Raw genomic sequence first — 24,843 nt, 5'->3', positions numbered from 1 at the left:
ATCAGAAGGAAAGGTTTGATCTACCTTGTTATTTATTTTTCTATCTTACTGGGTTGATAGAGAGGTAGGAATGAAAAAATGGAAAAAATCAGTTATTTATTATTTAAAGAAATACAGTTTAATGAGACAAAGAATAATCATGTTGAGAAACTGGGGCTGACTTAGGATGAGAGTGAAAAAAGGATAGACAATTTCACCGGAGCTTGTATAATGATAAGGCATATTGTCAGATCATCTCTTCCTATTACTTTAGGAAAAAAAAAAAACCTCCTGTTACAACCTCTGCTTTCTATTATTGAATTGATGCATGAGATTATAATGGAATTTAAAGCTATAATTCAACTGATGAACATGAACATTTGTCTTTTTTTCCTTCTTAAATAGACTTGATTGCCTGGAGAAATGGATACTTCTCCCTCCAAAAAATATCCAGTTAAAAAACGGGTGAAAATACATCCAAACACAGTAATGGTGAAATATACATCTCATTATCCTCAGCCTGGGGATGGTGGATATGAAGAAATCAATGAAGACTATGGAAGTTTTATGGAAGAAAATCCAAAGAAAGGCCTGCTCAGTGAAATGAAAAGAAAAGGAAGAACCTTCTTTGGAACCATGGATACCTGTCCTCCAACAGAAGACCCAGTGACCAATGAGATTGGACAGTTCCAAAGCTTTGCAGAAAAAAATATTTTTCAATCCAGAAAAATGTGGATAGTGCTGTTTGGATCTGCTTTGGCTCATGGATGTGTAGCTCTTATCACTAGGCTTGTTTCTGATCGTTCCAAAGTTCCATCTCTAGAACTGATTTTTATCCGTTCTGTTTTGCAGGTCTTATCTGTGTTAGTTGTGTGTTACTACCAGGAAGCGCCCTTTGGACCAAGTGGATACAGACTGCGACTTTTCTTTTATGGTGTATGCAATGTCATCTCTATCACCTGTGCTTATACATCATTTTCAATAGTTCCTCCCAGCAATGGGACCACTATGTGGAGAGCCACAACCACTGTCTTCAGTGCCATTTTGGCTTTTTTACTTGTAGATGAGAAAATGGCTTATGTTGACATGGCTACAGTTGTTTGCAGCATCTTAGGTGTTTGTCTTGTCATGATCCCCAACATTGTTGATGAAGATAATTCTTTGTTAAATGCCTGGAAAGAAGCCTTTGGGTACACTATGACTGTGATGGCTGGACTAACCACTGCTCTTTCCATGATAGTATACAGATCCATTAAAGAGAAGATCAGCATGTGGACTGCACTGTTTACATTTGGTTGGACTGGAACAGTCTGGGGAGTATCTACTATGTTTGTTCTTCAAGAACCCATCATCCCATTAGATGGAGAAACCTGGAGTTATCTAATTGCTATATGCATTTGTTCTACTGCAGCCTTCTTGGGAGTTTATTATGCCTTAGACAAATTCCATCCAGCTTTGGTCAGCACAGTACAACATCTGGAGATTGTGGTAGCAATGGTGTTGCAGCTTCTAGTGTTACATATATTTCCTAGTGTCTATGATGTCTTTGGAGGGGTAATCATTATGATTAGCGTTTTTGTCCTTGCTGGCTATAAACTTTACTGGAGGAATTTAAGAAGGCAGGATTATCAGGAAATACTAGACTCTCCCATTAAATGAATACTTGATTGTTATCTTGTTAATGTTCAGTTACTAATAGGTACACTGCCATTTTAATGTTCACCTATAAATGTTTTTTTTTGTGTTGTATAACTGACAGAGTGCTATATATAATATATGCAGATGTAGAAAAATTTATTCTAGTCTTCTAAATATTAAATTATGTGGAATATCATGAGTCTGGTCTCTTTGCTGTTAACAATAAAAGGTAATTTTTATTATAAATTATTTATTATAAATAATAAAAGGTGGTAGAGAATGTCAGTTTTTAGCACTAAAGAACATAAGACTTGAAGAAATGACTCCTTTCCAGTGGAAATTCAGCAGTCCTAAAGATTAAGAAGTTAGAAAAAATGTTCATGTCCAGTGTTCTACAAGTGTTCAACAAAAATCCCTCAATATTCAGAACTCTGTAAGATGAAATGCTGAATACCAAGCCCTGTTTTTGTCATCTGTTTGCATTAGGGAACTAGAGATGATTGGGCTGGGTAAAGTAGCTGGAGGTGAAGCAAGAAAGAGGCAACAAAGGAAAGGAGTTGGTTTTTCACTGGCAATGGTGGTCATCCTACCTTAGGAGAGGAAACTGTCTTCTCCTTGCCCTGGCCATATTAGGCAATGCATAGGAAATGGAGGTAGGGAGAACATGGATTCCTGCCGGCTCTACTTAGTCTATGCCATTTTGTGTCGTATGGTGTGAGACTGAATGCTGCAGGAGGGTCTACTCATCCTCAGTTATGCCGGTCTCTTCCAAACCTGCCCTTGTTTATGATTTTGTAGCAAGTACATGTGTGAGCTGCAGCAAAGGTACTCCTTACTCCTGGAAAAGACACTAACGGTAATCACAGTACAGCAGAAAACTGACAACTTCGTGTACTGGATTCTTTTCAAAAGAGCTGCTGGTGCTTCAGTTGTGTCCAACTCTGTCAACCCAGAGACAGCAGCCCACCAGGATCCCCTGCCCCTGGGATTCTCCAGGCAAGAACACTGGAGTGGGTTGCCATTTCCTTCTCCAGTGCACAAAAGTGAAAGTGAAGTCATTCAGTCGTGTCTGACTCTTCGCGACCCTGTTGACTGCAGCCTTCCAGGCTCCTCCGTCCATGGGATTTTCCAGGCGAGAGTACAAGTCTGTAAAACTGCATAAGGTAGCATTAATTTGGATCCAGTCTGGGAAGTTTTTACTAATTTAGCACAAACAAATGTTGATATGTTACTGGTTATTAAGTTACTGTTATTGAGCTATCTTAACTTCAGATACACTCATCTATAACTTTCCTATGTGATGCTATGGCTCAGACTCTACAAACTACATTTTTCCTATGCCAGCCGGTATCTTGCTAGGTTAGAGGTGATAGCTGCTCTCTGTAGTTACCACATCTGGGCTACTTCAGTATTCTTTTTTTGCTTTTCCAGTCCATCAACACCCAGTGTTAAGTTCTCTGTTGTAATATCTTTTGATTTCTGTTCTCTTGACTAACATGCCTTTGGACAATACCCCAAAGGAACCCACAGCCATTTGTAGGGTGTTTGTGTTTTGGGGAAAATGTTAACATTCAGATTTTCTGGGAATTACTGGCTCTCAATAGAAATTATGCAAATTGAAGGAAAGAAACAAAAAGATTTGAAAAAAAATGAACAGATCTTGGAATGACTTATACTAAGGAGTAAGAAATTTAGCATAAATGTAAGTGTAGTCACAAAGAGAGAACAGGCAGAAAAAAATACTTGAAGAAATGCTGGCCAAGAGTCTTCCAAATTCAGTAAAAAGATACAATAACCAGCAATCCACACATCCAGGGAAATAAGTGAACCCCCCCAGCAGCATAAATACAAAGAAAACCACACCTAGAAACATAGTGTAACTGTTGATAAACTAAGATAAAGAAACAAATCTTAAAAGCAGCCTGACCTACAGAAAAACAATGATAAGAATTACAGCTAGCTTCTCATCAGAAACAGTGGAGGCCAGAAAGCAACAGAATGACAGTTTAAAGTGCTGTTAAGAAAACCCTTTGATGTCTTCTCATTGCCTATAGTATAAAACAAAGGCCCTTAACTTGCATAACCCACTCTTGCTTACACTTTGTCATCTTTTGCTCTAGCAATATTCTGTTGTGTACTTCCTTTTTTAAAAAACTAAAAAAAAAATTTTTATGGAGGCCCCTCTATGTGAAAAGCCCTTCTCTTCTTTGCCTACTTATTTACCTTGACTAGCCTGATCACACACACACCTCCCCTCGCATTGTGGCCTAATGTCTCCCTGTAGACATCTATTGCTGTATTTACTAAACAAATAATAAGTATCAGTTTAAATTTCATTCTCTGACATTGGATGGAGCTCCTTTAAGACTGATTTTTAGTTCTCTGGTATGTATTGTAGTGCTTAACACAGATTGAACTCAATAAATTTTTGTTTAATTCCCATAAAAGAGTAATAATACTCAACCCAGAAAGTGAATTTAGTTACCAGGGTTCACTAATTTCTACACTTCACAGTCAAGCCTGTGATTAGTGACTTCTTACTGATTTAGTAGGTAGGATTTTGTTTTTGTTTGTTTTGTCCTATGTAGTCCTTACAGTGATATTAAACCAGATCATTCTCTCTAATCATTTCTAACTACAAGTCCTCAATAGTTTCCTGGGAAAGGTCTTGAGACATGGAGGCTCATTTTTCCTTTCCTTGTCTTCTCAAATTCTTTCCTCTGGGATGAATCAAGTGAACTACCTATATGTTCTTATCCTAGATTGATTAGCTACCTGTATCTGAAACCCCATTCCTAGTCCATAGGTCATAAGTTTTGACCTAAATATTGTTGCCTGATTCTGGCTAGTCCACTCAGAACTAATTAGCAGGGTTGATTCCCATTTTTGGTTTGAGTTCTGCTAAAAGAGAGGAAGAAGAAGTCAAGCACATGTTTCTATTTGGAAGTTGGGGAGACAGTGTGAAAGGTCTCTGGGACAACACCCACCCCTTACAAACATGGGCTCCATACGTCTAAGTACACTATTGAGCAATTCCATACATGACTTCCTGTCTATCTACCCCAATGCTTTCCTCTCATTTCTGTTTCCTTATTTTTATTCTTCAATTCCTTCTCTTTCTCTTGTATTTTTTGAGTTTTTCTTTCTTTCTTGAGTTCCTGGTAAGAATAGGGTGATGAGGGAACATTTAAAGAAAAGTTAAAAGGAAAACATGTATTTACAGGAAACTAAAATCCTTTTATGAAAAAATTCTCTCCCTTCTTTTATTACTTAAACAGATGGCACACAGTAGTAGTTAAGAGATCTGGATCAAAATCTCACAGTCTGTTCAGATCATTGACCCATTCAAAATACATAATCCCTTACAAAATAAAATCTAAAATTAAACGACTTCAGCATATTTTTTTTCTGGGTTTATTTTCCCCATTTATGGAAGTGGTTTAAGCTGCCTGATAGCAAGGACTATTTTACCTGTTATGTTTGTATTCACATTCTCCTAATCCCATCACATGTTAAAAAGCTAAAGCTGAACTGAGCCAGGTGTAGCTAAGTTTGTTATGAGCCAGGTGTACCTAACAGTTTGTTGTGTGAAACTATTTTGGAGAAATAGTTTCAACCTCTGGACAATGGGTTTATACAGCTTCAAAAATGAATTAAATATCTCAATCCATAAACTTTATAAGATGTATCAACAAATAAAACTATTGTTAGACAGAGCTATAACAATAGTGTGGGCTGCTGTAACAAAATGCCATAGACTGGGTGGCTTAAACAACAATTAAACTTCTCACGGTTTTGGAGATTGGAAGTCCCACGTCCGGATGCCAGCATGGTTAGTTTCTGGTGAACACTCTCTTCCTGGTTTGCACACGGCTGCTTTCTCACTGTGTCTTTTAGTTGTGAGGACAGACAGCAAGACAGTGTCTACGTCTCTGCCGTCACTTCTTATAAAGGACACTAATTCTATAGGATTAGGGCCCCACTCTTATCACCTCAGTTAACCTAAATTATCTCTGAAAGGCCTTGTCTCCAAATACAGTCACACTGGGGGGTTAGAGCATCAACACAGGAATTTTGAGAGGGGACACAATTCAGTCCATAGCAGCCATGATAAAATATACAAAGGTATTTAGATCCTTAGAATAAATCCAAAATCCACTTACATTATTAACTTTAGATCCTAATTACAGGATACAGATGGAGTTGCTGCCCAGATTTTCCTGGTCCACTTGCCCTCTCAACTTGAGGCCAGGAAGGGGCCACAGGTGATTTATGCTTGACTGTGTGATCCTATATATGGCAAGTGAACCATATTCCTCTATTAGGATACAAATGAATAATTCTGAAGTTAAATACAGAAAAGCATAAATGAATGAAATTGGGGATTGAAGCTGTACTAATGCCTTAAACAATACTTACTGATGATCTACCATGTGCTAGAATCTGCCTGCAAAGTGGGAGACTTGGGTTCGATCCCTGGGTCCAAGATCCCCTGGAGAAGGAAATGGCAACCCACCCCAGTATTCTTGCCTGGACAATTCCATGTGTTACAGTCCATGGGGTCGCAAAGCGTCAGACAGGACTAAGTGCCTAACACTACCATGTGCTAGGTACTGGGGAAAAACAGTACTGACTGACATGATTTCTGATTTGAAATCATGTAGGGGTAGGGAGGTCTCCCCAGGTGGTAAAGAATCCCCTTGCCAGTGCAGGAGACGCTGGTTGTATCCCTAGGAAATGGCAAAAAGCTCCAGGATTCTTGCCTGGCAAATTCCATGGAGAGAGGAACCTGGTGGGCTTCAGATCCATGGAGTCGCAAAAAGTCTGGCTCTTTCAGCAGCTGGATGGGGAAAACACCTGTGCACTTACCAGGCTTCCCTGGGCGGCAAACGCCTAAGCAGAGCCACAGAGATGGCTGGGGAGGAAGAGGCAGGTGATGGGGTCTGAGGCTCCGGCGTGGGGAGAACCAGCTTACTGATGGCAGGTGTCTGGGGCTGGGCAGCTAAGAAAGAACAGACCTGTCACCGAAAGTCACTGTCCTCACAGCAAGGCTACGGCAACCAAGAATGGAAGCTATCCACGCACCAGGGCGCTTCGAAGGCCCTCAGACTCAGCTTATTTTGGTTTGCGGTTCAAGTTAAGGACACGTCTTACATTTTTCTCTCAGGACTCTACGTTCAGGCCTTTTTGTTTGCTTCTCATTTTCGCTCCCGTCCCTAAGAACTTTCCGCTGGTAAGACCTTCTTCAGGTGCAGAAACCAGAAGGAAGCTCCCAGAGCAGTCGGGGCTTAACTCGGAAAGCAGTCAGTTCTGTTGTGGAATCTCCTGTGGCGCTGAGGAGGAAGGCCCCAGAATAATCAGCCAGAGACACAGAAGCAACAAAACCCAGAAACTGGAAGGGCGCTTCTGCCTCTCTCACTCCCTCTCCACCGAGCAGCCTCAGCTCCACACCTAGCACAGCAATTGATTGACAGGAGGGCTCGCCCAATCCCAGAGCGGCGAAGACCGCCCTCGCGTCAGTGATAGGAGGGAAGGGGAAGACTGAACCTATCAGATTGGGCAGGGAGGGGGGTTTCCTGTCTGCGCGGGTCCGCCCAGGGCCTCGCGACCGGTCGGCGCTGCAGCCCCGCCCTCCCGCCGCGCACGCCCCGCCTCTCTCCCCAGAGCTACGCGGCGCAGAGCGGAGGCCTCGTGCCGTAACGACCATCGCGGCGGCCGTGGCGGCGTCCCTGCCCTCCTCAAGTGAGCTGGCGCCGCCCGGGCTTGGCAGAGGGGAGGTGAGACGGTCCTGCCGGCAGGCAGACGCACAGACAGCCTTTTTCTCGTCTGGGCAATCTACATAGCCCGTTACTTGCCGCGGAGCTTCCTCTTCCCTGCTGAAGTTAGCTCCCGGGGCGCCGTCTGCCGGCTCGGAGCGAAGCCGGAGGGGGCGGGGAGGCCGCTTGGTCGGGCCTGGGCTTTTTGCCTCGCGGCTTCGCGCGACCCTCCGGCCACTGCCCTGGGAGGCGCAGCCCTACGACCTTCCTGTCCCTCCCTGGAGCGTCGGGTCCGGGTGAGCGCTGCGGCCGGCCGTCCCTGGAGGCTGAGAGGTCGAGTGTGTGGCGTGCACCCTCCTCCTTTTCTTTACCTCTCAAAGTCCTGACGGCTTTGTGGCGCATTCCGAGGCCGCGGTGGTGGTGGAGAGGGGCGCTTACCTCTAGGAGTGGGAGGGAGCCGTTCCGGGTGCGGAGGATGGACATCCTCGGGATGCGCCTCCCGCCCCTCCCCCCACCCAGCCCCCTGCAGTTTCCCTTGTTGGGAAATCTGGGTTATTATAATATCATGGATTCGTACGTGAGTTACTTGGGCTGTAAGCTTTTGACTTGAGTTGTAATATATCCGGGGGGAAAAATGTATCTTGGTAGTTGGTTTTGTAACCTTTCCTATGTGTGTCCATAAAAGTTTGCTATTAGAAGCTCGGGAAGCTGAATTTTGTGCGGGACTGAGAACCCTTACTTTATAGACGCCCAGTTTAGTGTCACACTAATGAACTAGTCACTTAAAAATAATTCTGCCCGTTAACTTTGGCAAGAAACCAGGGGAGTTAGGAAAGGATGAGTTGAAGAAATTTCTATCCCCATCTTGGGTGGTGAGCAAAAAAAAGCTCACTGTTCAGTCAGGACGAGTAAATGTTGCAAGAGGTATTCATTTTTAAAAATCTTACTTTGGTAGATGTAAGAAAGACCAACCATACAGTTTATTAAGCAGGTGGAAAGTGCTGTGTCTCAACCCTCAGGGAGTTTACAGAGTAAATGGGGAATTATCCAAGAAGAAGGTTCTGTTTGGTAATTGTCAGTAATATTCAGTTCTTAAATAGATATCCCTCATAGTTTGATAGAAACTCGAGATCTGTGCTTTGGTTGATTAATAGTTTTATTTCATTTTTATTGCAAACTTTACGATTTTCTTCTTTGGAAAATTCTGAACAGTTTGCAGAATGTTCAGGATTTCTCAGCTGTGCTTGTTCATATATTAAATTTTAAACTTGTTTGTTCTGTTTTTCTAAATATTTAGTCTAGATTTTACTAGTGCTTTCAGGTCCTTGAAAATAAAACATGAAACATAACAGGGTACGTTTTGTTAGATATTGAAATATGTTTTAGGCCACTGGATTTTTTGCACCTTTGAGAACTTCCCTGCCAAAACTCAAGGTAGATTTGATGCAAATGTTATAAATCACTTGTCAGGAAGACTTAATAAATCCATATCCTGTCTATTTTATTCTTTTATAGTTTAACAATTTTTACAATTTATTTACCTTTGTAATATGGAAAAATACCAGATATTTTTCTGCCTACACCAGAAGACTAAATGATTTTCTTATTTCGTCAATAAGTAGAATTGGAGGAAACTATTGAAATCACTAAGCATTTAACAAATTCTCTGTTAATACTTTGCTGTGCTGTTTTAGGAAGACAATTGACAGGGCCAAAAATGACATTTAAAGATTATTTAATAAGGCAACAATTCTGTCTGGATGTTCCTCACTTTATTTGAAAGATAGAATTTATAGTCTTCCTTCAAAACTGATTGCATATGCTGACTTTGTTTTGGTGATATTTATCATGCCTTAAACTACTCAGGCATAAGCCCTGGTTTTATCTTAAGACTTCCTCTCGCCACATAACATTGCCCAATTTTTGTCAGCCATTTTCTGAAATTTCTTTCAGATATCTGTTCTAACCACTCGTTTTCTTTTTTCCCCCCAGTAGCTTTTAACCGGATTTTCTGCCTCTTTTCTCCCTTAGTATGTTCTGGCTTCTGCCTTGTTCTAAAATAGTGCTTCCACCGCCCTCACTGTTAAACCAGCATTAGTTCCCTGTTAATTTAGAGTATAGTTCAGAATTCCCAGCCTTCTAACAGTCTGCTCAAAACCTGTTTTTTTCTAATGATAACAGTAATTCTCTATAGGAGCTGTCCATCCTAACACAAACCAATCTCTTGTTCTCATCTAGATTGTGTATTTTCCTGCCTTCATGTCTGTTGACACTTTGCCTGTTTATTGCTAGTATTTTTTAAAAGAAATTTTCCTCCTTAAATTAAGTGGCAAGTAAAGTCAGATTTTGTTAACATTTCACATTTGGTCCTTCTGCACAGCCTTCTAGATCTTTCTGTTTCTGTGTTGTTGCTTTCCTTTGAACCCACAGCCCTTACTGTTTTATCATTTCTTTGGTTTTTAATATGTGGACTTGTATTATAATACTACAGAACAATATTGTGGGAATGTTGAATCCATCCTTCCATTTTATGCATAGGGAAAATGTAATCCATACAGACTAAGTTCACTGAAATTCACCTAGTGACCCTGGCAGAGCTGACTTACATATACCTTAATTTCCTACTTGATTTCCTAACTCAAGTTCTGTATATTAACATTTATGTGTGTATTCTTATGAAGCTATACTTCTTTTCATCTCTTGCAGTGTCATTTTGTATTGTTTGCTTCACATTACTTTGCGTTTTGTGTATTGGTTAGATTCAGAACTTCTGTATGAGGGGAGGGGAACGTTTATGACCTGAATTGTTTGAATCCTTGAAACAGTGATTTAAAGTCTACAGGAAGTCTTTCTCTAGCTTGTTGGGTATATTAACAGCATTAACTAAAATAATATTGGTGTGTCCACTGTTGAGTCCTATGACCCATTAAAAATGAATCTCTTACAAGTTTTACTGTTGGATTTTAGTTTGAATTTCTTGAAAAAGAGAAACTCTTTGGGAGCCTTGAAAGTAAATGTGAACGATGTATTACTTGTAAGGCATCTGAGTTTATTGATCTAACTAAATGCTCTTTTTGATAGAACAGGAACACTTTTTGCTAATTTTTTCGTTTTGTTCTGTCAAGAACCAGATTGTTGAGCAATTTGTTTATTGAGCAGAACATTCTGAAAATCATTTGTTCCACTTGGAAAGTTGGAGAGCTTTTGTATGTTTGTTCTTCACACTCTGCCCTCCACCCCCACCCCAACTCTAAAGTTTCTGTTAAAACCAGCAGCATAGAGTTTCCTTGGTATTTTTCTTAATATTTATGTAACAAGACAAGTAGCACAGAAAAATTAGGTGAAATATCTCAGGAGGGTATGCTTGACATTTTTGGCCTGAAACAAATTAGAAGCTATTTTTGTTTTATTTTTTGGTTGTTTGTGAATGGCTTATTTTTATTTGTTTAAATAAATTATCTGCTAAAATAAACTGTTGAAACACTGATTCTCTTGTTCTTTATTCCTGAAATTGTACTTAAGGAGTGCTAAATTGGATAAGTGTGCTATGAGTAATTTCTGTTCAAACAGACCAGTTGAATAAAGCAGTGAGAGTATGCCTTGGGGAAATCTTTTAAAAAAATGAATGCATCTAAAAAGGTTCTTTTTTTTTTTTCCCCCTTGGTGAACCAGCCTTCCAAAAGTCTCAGTACATGCTTCAAAATCATGTTGCACTTAGATCAGTTCAGATAATAAATATAACAAAGAATTTAGTATTCCTTGTACTCTATGCCTAATCCAGGTATATATGAAAACATTTTATTAAACAATGCATTGGAAAAGTTTTTGGAAATGCTTGATCACTTCCAGATACAGTATGTTTTTAAGTAACATTATTTTTAGGTACATTTAGAATACCTTCTGTACCACCTCTCAATTTGCTGCCTGGGAAGTCGGTCCCCCGCCCCCCCTCATTTTTTTTTTTTTTAACATGTTTTTAGTAAGCTCTCTAAAACTTTCCATAATTTAGCTTTTGCCAGCTTCTATCTGCATCTCTTGTCATTATGTTTTTCCTTTAGGCTGCTCTTTGGGCCTTGAATAACCAAGCTCCTTTTTGCCTTGTAGCCTGTGAACCCTTCTGGCAGATGGCTTCTTTAGGGTAATAAGTATTAAGTTTGGCTGCTAGTAATAAAAACACATCAAATAATTATTTCTCTCCTATGCCAGAGAAATCCAGAGTTTGCATGGCACTCGTTTTTTAAGTGTTATTCCTAGTTTTTTTTTTTTTTTCCTATTATAAATAACTTTGAAATAAAGATCTTTGTGTATAAGGCCTTAGAAAATTTTCCTTTTGATTAGTCCTTGTTGTGGGGTCCAATTGAAAAGTTCATTGATTTCTTTAAAAACTTGTTTAGAGACAGTATTGTTACATTTTTTTAAATTGTAAGGTGCCCAAATTTCAGTGTATCCATAATGAATTTTTCCATTTGTAGGCATCCTATTACCATCACCCAGGTCAAAGTATAGAACTTTCCCAGTGCTGCAGAAGGCTCTCTCGTGCTTCCTCCCAATCTGTGCCTCTTGCCTCCCAAAGTAATTACTGTTTTCACCTGTATTACCATAGATTATTTTTACCTGTTCTTGAACTTATGGAACCATACTGTATATACTCTTTTGTGCCTACTTTTACTTAACTTTGTGTTTGTGGATTCACCCATGATGCTGGGTGCAGAAGTAGTTGGTCTTATTCATTGATGACTGAATTTTGTCGGATGAATAGATATGGAAAAAAAAAATCACCATTAATGAATATTTATTTACATTTTTTAAAGCAGTTGTGAATAAAGCAGCTGTGAACTTTTACTTACAACTCTTTTAGTGGACATATACTCTTATTTCTTTTGAGTATATATATGTGTGTGTGTGTGTGTGTCTGTGTGTGTGAGTAGAATTGCTCCGTTTTTGTCTACCAGTTTTTAACTTGATCAGACTAGTTCTTTAGCTGGTCTACAGTAAAATGACCCCCCCTCATTTTGATGGGTTATATTGCACAATAGATTCCTGTGAAAAGTTGAGATCTGTATTAATAACCCCTCCTTTATTTATTTATGTAGGTCTTCCCACTGATTTGGTGGGTTGAGTAATGTATTGTAGGTTGGAAATAATTTCCCTTAGAAATTCTGAAGGCATCTCTCCACTGTTTTCTAGTTTGTAACTGTTTTAGGAATTTTGAAAACATTCTGATTCCTGATCCTAATGCTTTTGGCCATTTTGGAATTTTTTTAATTTCATGAGACTGTGACTTGGCATACTCCCATGAACTACATCTATTATCTGTTATTCATTGTGCCCTCCAAATCTATCAAATTATGTTCATCAGTTCTGGTAATTTTTATTTAATTTCTTAATTGATGGTTAGATTAATTGCCTAGGACTGCCATAACAAAATACCACAGACTGTGTGTTTTAGATAACAGGTACTAATTTTCTCACAGTTCTGGAGTCTGGAAGTCTGAGATCAAGGTGCCGTTGGGATTGGTTTCTGATGAGTTTGCTTCTTGGTTTGTAGACAGCTGCCTTTTCACTGTGTCCTTACAGGGCCTTCTGTGGAAAGAGCTGTATCTTTCCTCTTAGGAAGATACCAATCCTGTTGGATTAGGGCCCCACCCTTATGACCTCTTTTAACCATAGCTACCTTCTAAAGGTCCTATTTCCAAATACAGTCACGTTGGGGGCTAGGGCTTCAACATACAAATTTTGACAGGACATAATTCAGTTCATAACAATGGTTTCCTCTTCTCCTGTTTGTATCTCCTCTCTCTATGAAACTTCTGTTATTTCTTTGGATCTCTTAGACTAGTCCTCTAATACTTCTTTTTCCTTTTGCTTTTCACCTAGTCTTTTTGGTCTGTTTTATCTGGGAGTCTTTGTTAACTTTATTTCCTAAGCCTGGTGTTGAATTTTCCTTTTTTTGTTGTGAAGATTTTGATTTTCCAAGAGTTGTTTTCCTCTTAAACTTTCTCTTTTATAGAGCACATCTTGTGTTTGTGTCATGGATGCCTTGTCTTTAATTTCTGAATATAATTTAAAAAAACCTTTTTTTTTCTTTTTACAGCCTCTTTCCTTCTAAATTGGTCTCCAGCTTTTCTGTTGGAGGCTTACTTAAGTGTCAGTAATCCTTGGATGTTATCTAGAGAGTGAAAGTCTGAATTGATAGAAACTTAAAGACTTCATAGTGGCCTAAGTGAGCCATTTTTTAAAGAAAACCCTGATTGATGTCCAGGAGGTGTTTTCTTCTTGAGTCAGGTTTGTGAAGGAAAATGCAGATCTGCTTGAGGGCTGAAAGTTTGGCTGCCAGTTTTTTTTGGTGTGAGGGGTTGGATTTCTCACCCCCCTACTTTTGGTAAGGTATGTTGCTGCTGCTGCTGCTGCTAAGTTGCTTCAGTCGTGCCCGACTCTGTGCGACCCCATAGACGGCAGCCCATCGGGCTCCCCCGTCCCTGGGATTCTCCAGGCAAGAACACTGGAGTGGGTTGCCATTTCCTTCTCCAGTGCATGAAATTGAAAAGTGTAAGTGAAGTCGCTCAGTTGTGTCCGACTGTTTGCGACCCCATGGACTGCAGCCTACCAGGCTCCTCCGTCCATGGGATTTTCCAGGCAAGAGTACATGCCAGTCTTTATTTCTGGTGAGAGTGGGGAAGCCAACCAGTCTGAATGATACTACATTTTTAAAGGGTTGTAAAAAAGAGAATAGTATGTAATAGAGACTATGCGTGACCCATAAAGACTAAAACGTTTGCTATTTAGCCCTTTACAGAAAAAGTGTGTACCTTGTTCTTGTTGTAATGGTTCTGGTTTCCTTTAATAAAGCTTCTGGACTATAACTACTTTTAGTCCTACTCAGGCTTAAGTTTACAACCTTGGAACTTCCTGAAGCTCTTTGTTTTAATTTAGTCCAGTGCATAACATGGAAGTTATGACTAAGAATTGGTAGGATATACTCTATTCAGAGATACAAGATATTTTTAATTTAAAATCTCAAAAAGACACAAAATATTGAAGAAATAAATCACAACACGTAATGAGTGTACGCGTGCACTGTTCTTTGTCTTGTCACCTAAGTGCAGAACATGAGTGCATATACTTTGAAAAATGGCAGAGTGACAGTTGTATTAAGAACAGGCCCAAGTCATATTTTAAATGAGCCACTTTCATCTGCTCTCTCTGTAGTCAGTAAATCATAATTGGCAGAATAAATCGGCTCTAGACAGGAAGCTGTTCCAGGCAGTAGTATATGTATATATGTGTGTGTGCGCGCGCTTGTATTTTTCCACCTGATAGCAGTCAGAAATGAGAGAATTAATGTAAGCCCTGTGGCAGAATGGGAGAAACAGGAATTACGTTGTTACAGGAAATAAATGTCTTATCCTTTAAGTCCGAGCTGCTGAAAAACTAAGTTGTTTAGTCTTAATTGTGTGAGCAGTCTCATCACAGGTTTCTGTATAATGATCTTTTTCTTTCCTCTAAATGACAACTGCCTTTAGTGTTTATGTGTTTTTCTTGGCTGCACCATGTAGCATGTGGGCTCTTAGTTCCCTGATCAGGAATGAAACCCATGTCCCCTGCTCTAGGAGCATGGAATCTTAACCACTGGACTACTAGGGAAGTCTCTATTATTTTTTGATCTATATATTCCAGAGTTGTTTCTATGAATATATAAACTCACGCTAACTTAAAAATAGGATCCCATGCTACATCTTGTGTTCTAACTTGTTTTTTATCAACATCCTTTTAAGTCAGTATGAAAGTGAAAGTCACTCAGTCGTTCATGTCCAACTCTTTGCGACCCCATGGACTATATAGTCCATGGAATTCTCCAGGCCAAAATACTGGACTGGGTAGCCTTTCCCTTTTCCAGGGGATCTTCCCAACCTGTGGATCAAACCCAGGTCTCCTGCATTGCAGGCAGATTCTTTACCAGCTGAGCCACAAGGGAAGCCCCAGAATACTGGAGTGGGTAGCCTATCCCTTCTCTAGCAGATCTTCGCGACCCAGGAATTGAACCAGGGTCTTCTGCCTTGCAGGTGGATTCTTTACCAACTGAGCTATCAGGGAGGCCCTGAGTCAGTATATATAAGTTTAAAGATTCTAGAATTAGGCAACTTAAATTCCAGTATAGGTAGACTTCATGACTAGATAGACTTCATCACTATTTGTTTGGGCATACACCTTTTTTAAAGCTTATTCTTCAGAAGATTATTATAAAGTTTACATGATAAAGTTGGCTTGAAACTCAACATTTAGAAAACTAAGATCATGGCATCTGGTTCCATCACTTCATGGCAAATAGATGGAGAAACCGTGGAAACAGTGGGAGACTTCATTTTTGGGGGCTCCAAAATCACTGCAGATCATGATTGCAGCTGTGAAGTTAAAAGACGTTTCCTCCTTGGAAGAACAGTTATGACCAACCTAGACAGCATGTTAAAAACCAGAAACTACTTTGCCAACAAAGGTCTTTCTAGTCAAAGCTATGGTTTTTCCAGTGTTCATGTATGGATGCGAGAGTTGGACTATAAAGAAAGCCGAGTGCCTAAGAATTGATGCTTTTGAGCTGTGGTGTTGGAGAAGACTCTTGAGAGTCCCTTGGACCGCAAGGAGATCCAACCAGTCCATCCTAAAGGAGATCAGTCCTGATTATTCATTGGAAGGACTGATGCTGAAGATGAAACTCCAATACTTTGGCTACCTGATGTGAAGAACTGACTCATCTGAACAGACCCTGATGCTGAGAAAGATTGAAGGCAGGAGAAGAAGGGGACAACAGAGGATGAGATGGTTGGATGGCATCACTGACTCAATGGACAGGAGTTTGAGTAAACTCTGGGAGTTGGTGATGATCAGGAAGGCCTGACGTGCTTCAGTCCATGGGGTCGCAAAGAGTTGGACACGACTGAGTGACTGAACTGAACTGAACTTACATGATAATTCATGAATCCTCGTAACTGCTAAGCAATGTTTGGTGCACATTAAGAGCTTTAGAATCAGTTTCTAGGTGTAAAATATCAAGGTTCAAAGATACAGAGGTTTTAAGTGTTGATAATGGTTGCCAAAGTACTATTCAGAAAAGAATACTGGTTTATCTATTTACCAACAAAATGTTCCTTGTTTTTGCGTTGTTATTCTAAGTTTTGCCAGCGTGGTAGATAAAAAACTGGCAGAACTAAAAGAGACAAATCTACAAATATAATTTGGGATATTTTAGCGTAACTTTACGCGTGTTGGGAAGATCCCATGGAGAAGGGAAAGGCTACTTACTCCAGTATTCTGGCCTGGAGAACTCCATGGACTATATAGTCCATGGGGTCACAAAGAGTCGGACATGACTGAGCAACTGAACTGAGTGTTAACTTTGAGTAATTATTAATAGTAGAACAACTACATACTCTTAGATTATTATACAAAGACTTCTGTGTAAAGATACATTAACTTTTACTCCCCTCCAAAGCCTACCGAGATTATCATATAGAATTTTTTTTTACATAGATTTGAACTGTACAGGTAAAGAAAATGGAAGAAGCAGTGAAATTTGGAAGCTAGAAAGCAACAGACTGATAGAAACATCTTCAGTTCAGTCGCTCAGTCGTGTCTGACTCTTTGTGACCCCATGAACTGCAGCACGCCAGGCCTCCCTGTCCATCACCAACTCCTGGAGTCCACCCAAACCCATGTCCATTGAGTCAGTGATGCCATCTAACCATCTCATTCTCTCTCATTTGCTTCTCCTCCTGCCTTCAATCTTGCCAGGATCAGGGTCTTTTCAGATGAGTCAGTTCTTCACATCAGGTGGCCAAAGTATTGGAGTTTCAGCTTCAGCATCAGTCCTTCCAATGAATAATCAGGACTGATCTCCTTGCAGTCCAAGGGACTCTCAAGAGTCTTCTCCAACACCACAGTTCAAAAGCATCAATTCTCACATCCATACATGACAACTGGAAAAACCATAGCCTTGACTAGATGACCTTTGTTGACAAAGTAATGTCTCTGCTTTTTAATATGCTGCCTAGGTTGGTCTAAGAAACAACTTAGTAGACTTAAAAATGTTCAGTCCTAAACTGAAAGTGGGGAAAATGGAGAAGAATCCTCAGGCTCAGGAATTTGCAGCATCAGGTATTCTTGTGGAAGAAGCAGGCTAGAGTGGTGCTAAAAATAGGATTGTTTGAAAGCCTGTTTAAGGAGCCAGCTCAGTCATTCTAATAGCCTAAAAAGTAGAAACAGCCCAAGTGTCCATTACCTGATGAATGGTAAATAAAATGATATTATAATAAAAGTAGTGAGGGACTCATACATGTTGTAACATGAATGAACGTTAACAATATGTTTATGTGAGAGAAGCCAGTCACAAAAGACCACATATTATGTGATTCTATTTTGTATGAAATGTCTTGAAAATACAGATCTATAGAGATAGGGAGTAAATTAGTGGTGGCCTAGGGCTGGGAATTGGGGAGATAAGAGGGAGATGGGAAATGACTGCTTAAGGGTACAGATTTCTTTTTGGTGTAATGAAAATGTTCTAAAATTGTGATGATTACACAACTGAATATACCAAAATCATTGAATTGTATGCTCTAACTTGATCACTTATATAGTATTTGAGTTATATCTCAGTAAGCTCTTATTAAAAAAAGTAGCATGAGCTTAGATATTTTTGTCACTTTTAGCTAAGTGCCCTCTTTACTACCTCAGAGAAGACTGAAGGTTTATCCTCTACAGTGGATAAAATGCAGTGTCTCTGAGAGAGGGATAGATACTAGATACAATTGAAGACCAGGTGTCCTACAGAGAACACTTGGATCATGTAAATGTGCTCAATGTTAGAACCTTATTGAAGTCTCTTCTCTTGGGGGCCCAGAATCTTGACAGTCAAGTAGGAACTTAGAGCAGGGATCCCAAGCCTCCAGGATCTAATGCTTGATGTTTTGAGGTGAAGCTGATGTAATAATACTAGGAATAAAGTGCACAATAAATGTAATGCACTTAAGTAATCCTGAAACTACACCTGATCCATGGAAAAATAGTCTTCTATGAAACCAGTCCCTGGTGGTAAAAAGGTTAGGGACCGCTGACTTAGAGGATGATTCTCAGTAGAACCAAGAATAAAAACTCTTTAAATTATACACAGTCAGTTTTTAGGGCCCAGCTTTTAAATATGAGTAAATCAAGGATCACCAGGTTAATGAGAGAAGCTTTTGTAATACAGGAGACCAAAAAGAAAGAATTTGGAGCAGTCAGAGCAAAAAAAAAAAAAAAAAAAGCCTCTTGAAAATGAGAGGGTAGTAGCAAGAAGAAAACACTCTAGAAGAATAGAAGTTAGAGTAGAAGCAAGTACAAGTGTCAGTCAGTCTGACTCCTTGTGACCCCATGGACTGTCCAGCTCCTCTGTCCATGGGGATTCTCCAGGCAAGACTATGGAGTGGGTTGTATGCCCTCTTCCAGGGGATCTTCCTGACATAGGGATTGAACCCAACTTTCGCTCATTGCAAGCGGATTCTTTACTGTCTGAGCCACCAGGGAAGCCCTAGAGTAGACCTTGGGTAAAGTAAAGGAAAAGATGGAAAACAGCGTAAGAGAAAACAGCAATACAATTCAAAAGTCAGTCCAGGAGATAACTTCCTAATAACAAAAATGCTGGTAAGAAAACAGTATAGAGAATAAATATTCATGAAATATTAAAAAAAAAAAACCCAGAGAGTTCAGAACATTATTTTACATATTGAGAGGTCCTCTGAGTACTCAAGGAAAATGAATGAAAAAAGATAAATGTACTTGGAATCAGTGTCTAGTCAGGAAAATGAAGACCATGCTACTTATAACAGTTTTATAATACAAAGAACTATTTAGCCATATGTAACAGGTTAAGTTGTATCCCTGCAAAATGATATTTGAAGTCCTCAGAATGTATCCTTACTTGAAAAGATTCTTTTCAGAGGTAATCAAGTTAAAGTAAGAAGGTAAAGTCATAGAGTGTCCTTTAAGCCAGTATGACTGGTGTTAAGATTTTTGTGGGTGGGGGATGCGGGGGGATTTGGACTATTTTTAAAGTCTTTATTGAGCTTGTTACAATATTGCTTACGTTTTAAGTTTTGGCTTTTTGGCTGCAAAGCATGTGGAATCTTAGTTCCCTGACCATGGATCGAACCAGCACCCCTACACTGGAAGGCAAAGTCTTAACTGCTGGACTACCAAGGAAGTCCCAACTGGTGTTCTTTAAAAACATTTGGGAAATTTAGACATAAATCTGGACACAGGTATGCATAGAGGGAAGATGGCCATTTACAAGCCAAGGAATGCCTGCCATGTAGAAGCTAGGAGCTAGTCCTGAAACAGATTCTTATTAGTACATTGAGACAGAGCATGGCCAATACTTTAAGTTTAGACTTGTGGCCTCTACAACTGTGAGAAGGATTTCTATTGGAATCCAGTCTAGTTTGTGTTACTTTGTTACAGCAGCCCTCAGAAACTAATAGACTAGGTAATTAGAGGACTGAAAAGGCAATAAGGGAACTTTCAGGTATCACAAAGATAGTTAACTGTAGGAAGTAATTTCTAGCCCGCCCTTAGGTTTAGGAGAACAAAGAGAAGAGATTGGAATTAAAAGAAATCCTGAAGAATGTCCCTGAGGCACTGGAACTCAAACTTCTAAGAAGTTGCTGTATGCTCTGGAAATATAAGTATTTTAGGAGACTTGATGAGGCTGGTCTGGGAATGGCGGGAGAAACAGAAGTTGTTAACTGAAAACCAGTTGCTGATACTAGAATAATTGCTATTGCCAGAGTGAAGGTTGACCGTTGATACTGAGCTGAAGGAGTATACCTCTGTTTCTTCCTTCAGTCTTCCAGTGTCTTGCTAGTGTCCCCTTGGGCAGAGTCTAACAGGAAGCCAGCTAGCAAAGAAATGTGGTTTGCAGGGTTCCAGCCCCTACAGAGCAGTGAAGAGTAGGTTTGAACTCTGGGACAATAGCTTACTAACCAACAGACACTGAAATATGTTATTGTAAAAGTTTGGAATACATGGGCCAAAGAATATCTATAAACTTCCAGAGGGGGAGAAATGGGTCTTTCACCTTCAGAGATTGAGTATTCTCAACTGCAACCTCTCTAGCTGGAAGACTGAGCAATGCCCTCAAATTCTGGAGGAAAAGGATTTCCAAGCTAGAATTCTTTACCCAGCCAAATTATTACACACAAGTATAAAATGTAGACATTTTAAGTTATGCAAGGTTTCCAAATATTTCTCTTCCTCACTAATGCTATTGTGTGATTTGCTCCACCCACCAAAAAGAAGGAGTAAATGTCAATGAGAGAAGAAGGGGAGCAATATAGAAGCAGGAAATAGAATTCTAAAGGGACAAGTGGGAACCTGAAGGTAATAAGGAGGATTCTCTTCATGCTGCTGCTGCTAAGTCGCTTCAGTCGTGTCCGACTCTGTGCGACCCCATAGACGGCAGCCCGCCAGGCTCTCCCGTCCCTGGGATTCTCCAGGGAAGAACACTGAAGTGGATTGCCGTTTTCTTCTCCAATGCATGAAAGTGAAAGTCAGGTTGCTCAGTCGTGTCTGACTCTTAGTGACCCCATGGACTGCAGCCCACCAGGCTCCTCTGTCCATGGGATTTTCCAGGCAGCAGTACTGGAGTGGGGTGCCATTGCCTTCTCTTCCCTTAATGCTAACTGATTGCTAAGTGAAAGAGCAGTGAGTCTGGATTTGAATAGGTGAAAAAGCCTTGGTAGTTTTATGACAGTGAAACTATTAGAATACCTTGTGTTTGTATCTTTTAATATAGACAATTGGCAAAGAGTGTGAAGTTGATTTAGTGATGTCTTTTGCTTACTTAGTTGAAGCCTAAGAGCTTCATTTTAAGAGCTGGAGTTTAGAGGTTCATTCTGGAATTACTTTTCTCTCGTACTGTCCCTTAGTTTAATTGTGTCGTGTGATTATACATAGTATTGGTATGTGGTTGATTCACAAATTTATGTCTCTGTGCAAGACCTCTGCTCCAAGGTCCAGAGTCATAGATTATTATCTATTACTTTGTAAAAGCCACGCCAAAACTGAGTGGTTTAAAACAATGATCATTTTATTTTGTTCATAGGTCCACGTTTAGGCAGGACTTGGGTAGAGATGGCTTGTATCTGTTCCATGAGGTATCATATAAAGGTGGCTTACTCATGTTGCTGACAAGTTGTTAATAGTTGATTGGGGGTTCTGTGGCTGCCTGTGGATTGGGGACCTTGTTTCCTCTCCTATAGATATCTACCTAGGGCTGCTTGGGCTTCATCATAGCATGATGGCTGCGCTCCAAGAACAGGCATTTTTAGAGTGTCCAGCAGAAGCTGTGACAGTTTTTATTATGACAGCCTTGGAAGTCGGGTAGCTTCACTTCTGCATAGTAATAAGCCTACCAGTGTTCAAGGCTAGGGAAACTGACTGTCTCCTCCTCACTTGCCCCCATGCAGAGGTGGTGTCTCAATCATACAGAATCATGCAGTATTGAAGATACTGTTTCAACCATTTTTGGAAAATACAGTATGTCACATATATCAAACTTTTTCCTTTATATTGCCACTTGTATATTTTAGAGATTTTGAACTTAAAACAATCAAAAAAAATTTCTTGATTTCTTAAACTGCACCCTTTCCCTTCTTTCCTCCAGTAGTCCACTCCTCAGTGTTTCTCATTTCATTAAATGGTATTGCCATTCACCCAGTAGCTTGCTTTCTTTACTTCCCATACTTCTAGTCCATCCTGTGTCTTCGAACTCCAAATACATCTTGAATTGTTCTGTGCTCTATCTACACAGTCACCATAACATTCAAGTCCAGGCTACCAAGCCACCACCATCATTTCACTTGGACTCTTGTCAGTATTTATTTGAGATATGATTAACATTTTATTAGTTTCAGGTATGCCATGTAATGATTCATGTCTTTTTAAAAAATTGTGGCAAAATGCACATAACATAAAATTTACCTTTCTAACCAGCTTTAAGTGTATATAGTTCAGTATTGTTAAGTAAATTCACATTGGTGTGCAACCAATCTCCAGAACTTTGCTGCCTTGCACAAACAAACACTGCACTCACTAAACAACTTGCCATTCTCCCATTCCCCCAATGTCTGCACCCACCATTCCCCTTTCTGGTTCTTTCTGTTTCTGTTTGTTTGCTCTGGATACTTCGTGTAAGTGGAATCACTGGCATTTGTTTTTTTATGGCTGCATTATTTCACTTAGCATAGTCTTCATGTTCAAAATTTTCTTCCTTTTTAAGGCTGATAATATTCCATTGAATATATATACCACGTATTGTTTATCCATCTGTTGATGGACACTTAGTTTGCTTCCACTTGTGGCTATTATGAATAATGCTGCTGTGAACATAAATGTACAAATGTCTGTTCAAGTCTCTTTTCAGAAATTGCTAGACCACGTGATAATTCTGATTTTTTTGAGGAACTGCAATACTTTCTTTTGAGGAACTATGATTCCTCCCTCCCTTCCTTCACTCTTTTCTTGATAGTAGCTCTCCTAATGGATATGAGGTGATATCTCACTGTGGTTTTGAGTGTTGTTTCATGATGTTGAGCACCTTTTCATGTGCTTGTTGGTCATTTGTATATATTTAGCTGTTGTCATTAAGTCGCTAAGTTCTGTCGACTCTTTGTGACTCCATGCCATGCACTGCAGCACGCCAGGCTCCTCTGTCCTTCACTCTCTTCCTGAGTTTGTTCAAATTCATATCCATTGAGTCAGTGATGCTATTTAACCATCTCATCCTCTGTCTCTCCCTTCTTCTTTTATCTTTAGAGAACTGTCTATTTAAAATTTTTGTTGTTGAGTCTTAACTAGTCTGATGGACCAGTTTATATTTCTACTGTTTGATTTTTTCCTTTAACTAATTCTTCACCAGTAGTCAAAGAATGATTTTTAAGATTTCCGTATTAATTGTGACATACTAACAGCTCTGCTGCTGCTGCTGCTTCGCTTCAGTTGTGTCCGACTCTGTGCGACCCCAGAGATGGCAGCCCACCAGGCTCTGCCATCCTTGAGATTCTCCAGGCAAGAACACTGGAGTGGGTTGCCATTTCCTTCTCCAGTGCAGGAAAGTGAAAAGTGAAAGTGAAGTCGCTCAGTCGTGTCCAACTCTTAGTGACCCCATGGACTGCAGCCCACCAGGCTCCTCCGTCCATGGGATTTTCCAGGCAAGAGTACTGGAGTGGGGTTGCCATTGCCTTCTCAGCTCTATTAAACAACAAATCTTAAGTGGCTTACCTTGATGGAAGTTTATATTACTTTCTCACGTCAGTCTACTGTATATGTGTTTTGGAGGTGTTGTTACTAAATCATGTCCAACTCTTTTGTGACCCCATGGACTGTAGCCTGCCAGGCTCCTCTGTCCTTGGGATTTCCCAGGCAAGAATACTGGAATGGGTTGCCATTTCCTTCTCCAGGGGATCTTCCCAGCCAAAGACTCAAACCCACATTTCCTGCATTGGCAGGTGACTTCTCTACCACTGAGCCACCAGGGAAGCCCCTATGTGAATACAGTAGGAGTGGGGCTACCTCTGCTCTATGTGGTAATTCAGAGGCGTAGGCTCCTCTATCTCTTTAAGTTTTCACTGTCACATAACAATGTAGCTTTTGAGATGGTCTTGAAAAGGGAAGCAAGTATGGAGGAAGATTCTGGGGTCTGCTCAGAAAGTGGCATATATCACTTTCACCCACATTTCACTCGTCAGAACTGAGTCCCATGACTCTGTCTAACTATAGAGGCTGCTGAGAAATGTTGTATAGCAGTTGTACTAATGAGAAAACATAGATATTCACGAGCAATAGCTCTGGCAGTCTCTGTCACAGTGTGTATTAGATTAGAACTCCCCTGATTAAGGGCTTCCCAGGGGGCTCAGTGGTAAAGGATCCGCCAGTATAGGAAATGCAGGTTCAATCCCTGAGCCTGGAAGATTCCCTAGAGTAGGAATTGGCAACCTACTCCAGTATTCTTGCCTGGAAAATGCCATGGACAGAGGAGCCTGGTGGGCTGCAGTCCCTGGTGTTGCAGAGTCAGACATAACTGAGTACAGCACAGCACAGCCCCTGGTTAAAACCCTTTAATCACTTTATTACCCATAGAGTAAAATTAGCTTATATCTGTTCCAACCTTACTTTGTACCACTTCCCGCTTATTATTCTCAAGTTATATTAGAATAGGTCATTTTCCACAACACGCCAAACATTTTTCCTGCTGGAACCTGTGTATTTTGCAGTTTTCTTTGCTTGAAGCACTCTAAATATTTAGATTACTTCCACATTTTCATCTTCGTTATCAGCTTAAAATCCATTTCTAACTAAAATCCCAAATGAAAATAGCTCTCCTATTCGCTCTTTTAGGACAACACTGTTTATATCTGTACAGCATTTACCACAATCCTTAATT

The 24,843-nt window shown here is 40.1% G+C and overlaps 2 protein-coding genes and 1 long non-coding RNA gene across 9 annotated transcripts in view; 2 read left to right on the top strand and 1 right to left on the bottom strand.

The window, feature by feature from the left end:
* Positions 1 to 1,863, top strand: part of SLC35G2 (solute carrier family 35 member G2) — a 38,842-nt gene extending 36,979 nt beyond the window's left edge. For all 3 annotated transcript variants that reach the window (XM_069565075.1, XM_069565084.1, XM_069565092.1), the window contains exon 2: positions 385 to 1,863. In XM_069565075.1, coding sequence (XP_069421176.1) covers positions 403 to 1,638 — 1,236 coding nt within the window. In that variant the 5' untranslated portion in view covers positions 385 to 402 and the 3' untranslated portion in view covers positions 1,639 to 1,863. The remainder of the gene's footprint in view (positions 1 to 384) is intronic.
* On the bottom strand, positions 1,827 to 7,040 carry LOC138426581 (uncharacterized). Its single transcript, XR_011251706.1, has 3 exons — positions 6,487 to 7,040; positions 5,781 to 5,907; positions 1,827 to 2,771 (listed from the first exon to the last, which is right to left on the bottom strand). It is a non-coding gene; the product is annotated as an uncharacterized lncRNA (long non-coding RNA).
* Positions 7,041 to 7,209: 169 nt separating this feature from the next.
* The window catches only part of NCK1 (NCK adaptor protein 1), a 70,705-nt gene continuing 53,071 nt past the window's right edge, over positions 7,210 to 24,843 (top strand). The window contains exon 1 of one of the 5 annotated variants that reach the window (XM_069565101.1): positions 7,210 to 7,394. The gene's annotated coding sequence lies outside the window, so the exon portion shown is untranslated. Of the gene's footprint in view, positions 7,670 to 24,843 lie in introns of all 5 variants that reach the window. The other 4 variants (XM_069565125.1, XM_069565109.1, XM_069565118.1 and 1 more) reach the window with 4 other exon arrangements.

Source organism: Ovis canadensis, chromosome 1 (genome assembly GCF_042477335.2).
Source record: "Ovis canadensis isolate MfBH-ARS-UI-01 breed Bighorn chromosome 1, ARS-UI_OviCan_v2, whole genome shotgun sequence".
Classification (NCBI taxonomy): domain Eukaryota; kingdom Metazoa; phylum Chordata; class Mammalia; order Artiodactyla; family Bovidae; genus Ovis; species Ovis canadensis.
Note: the sequence above shows the minus strand (reverse complement) of the source record. Positions and strands in the feature narration are given on the sequence as shown.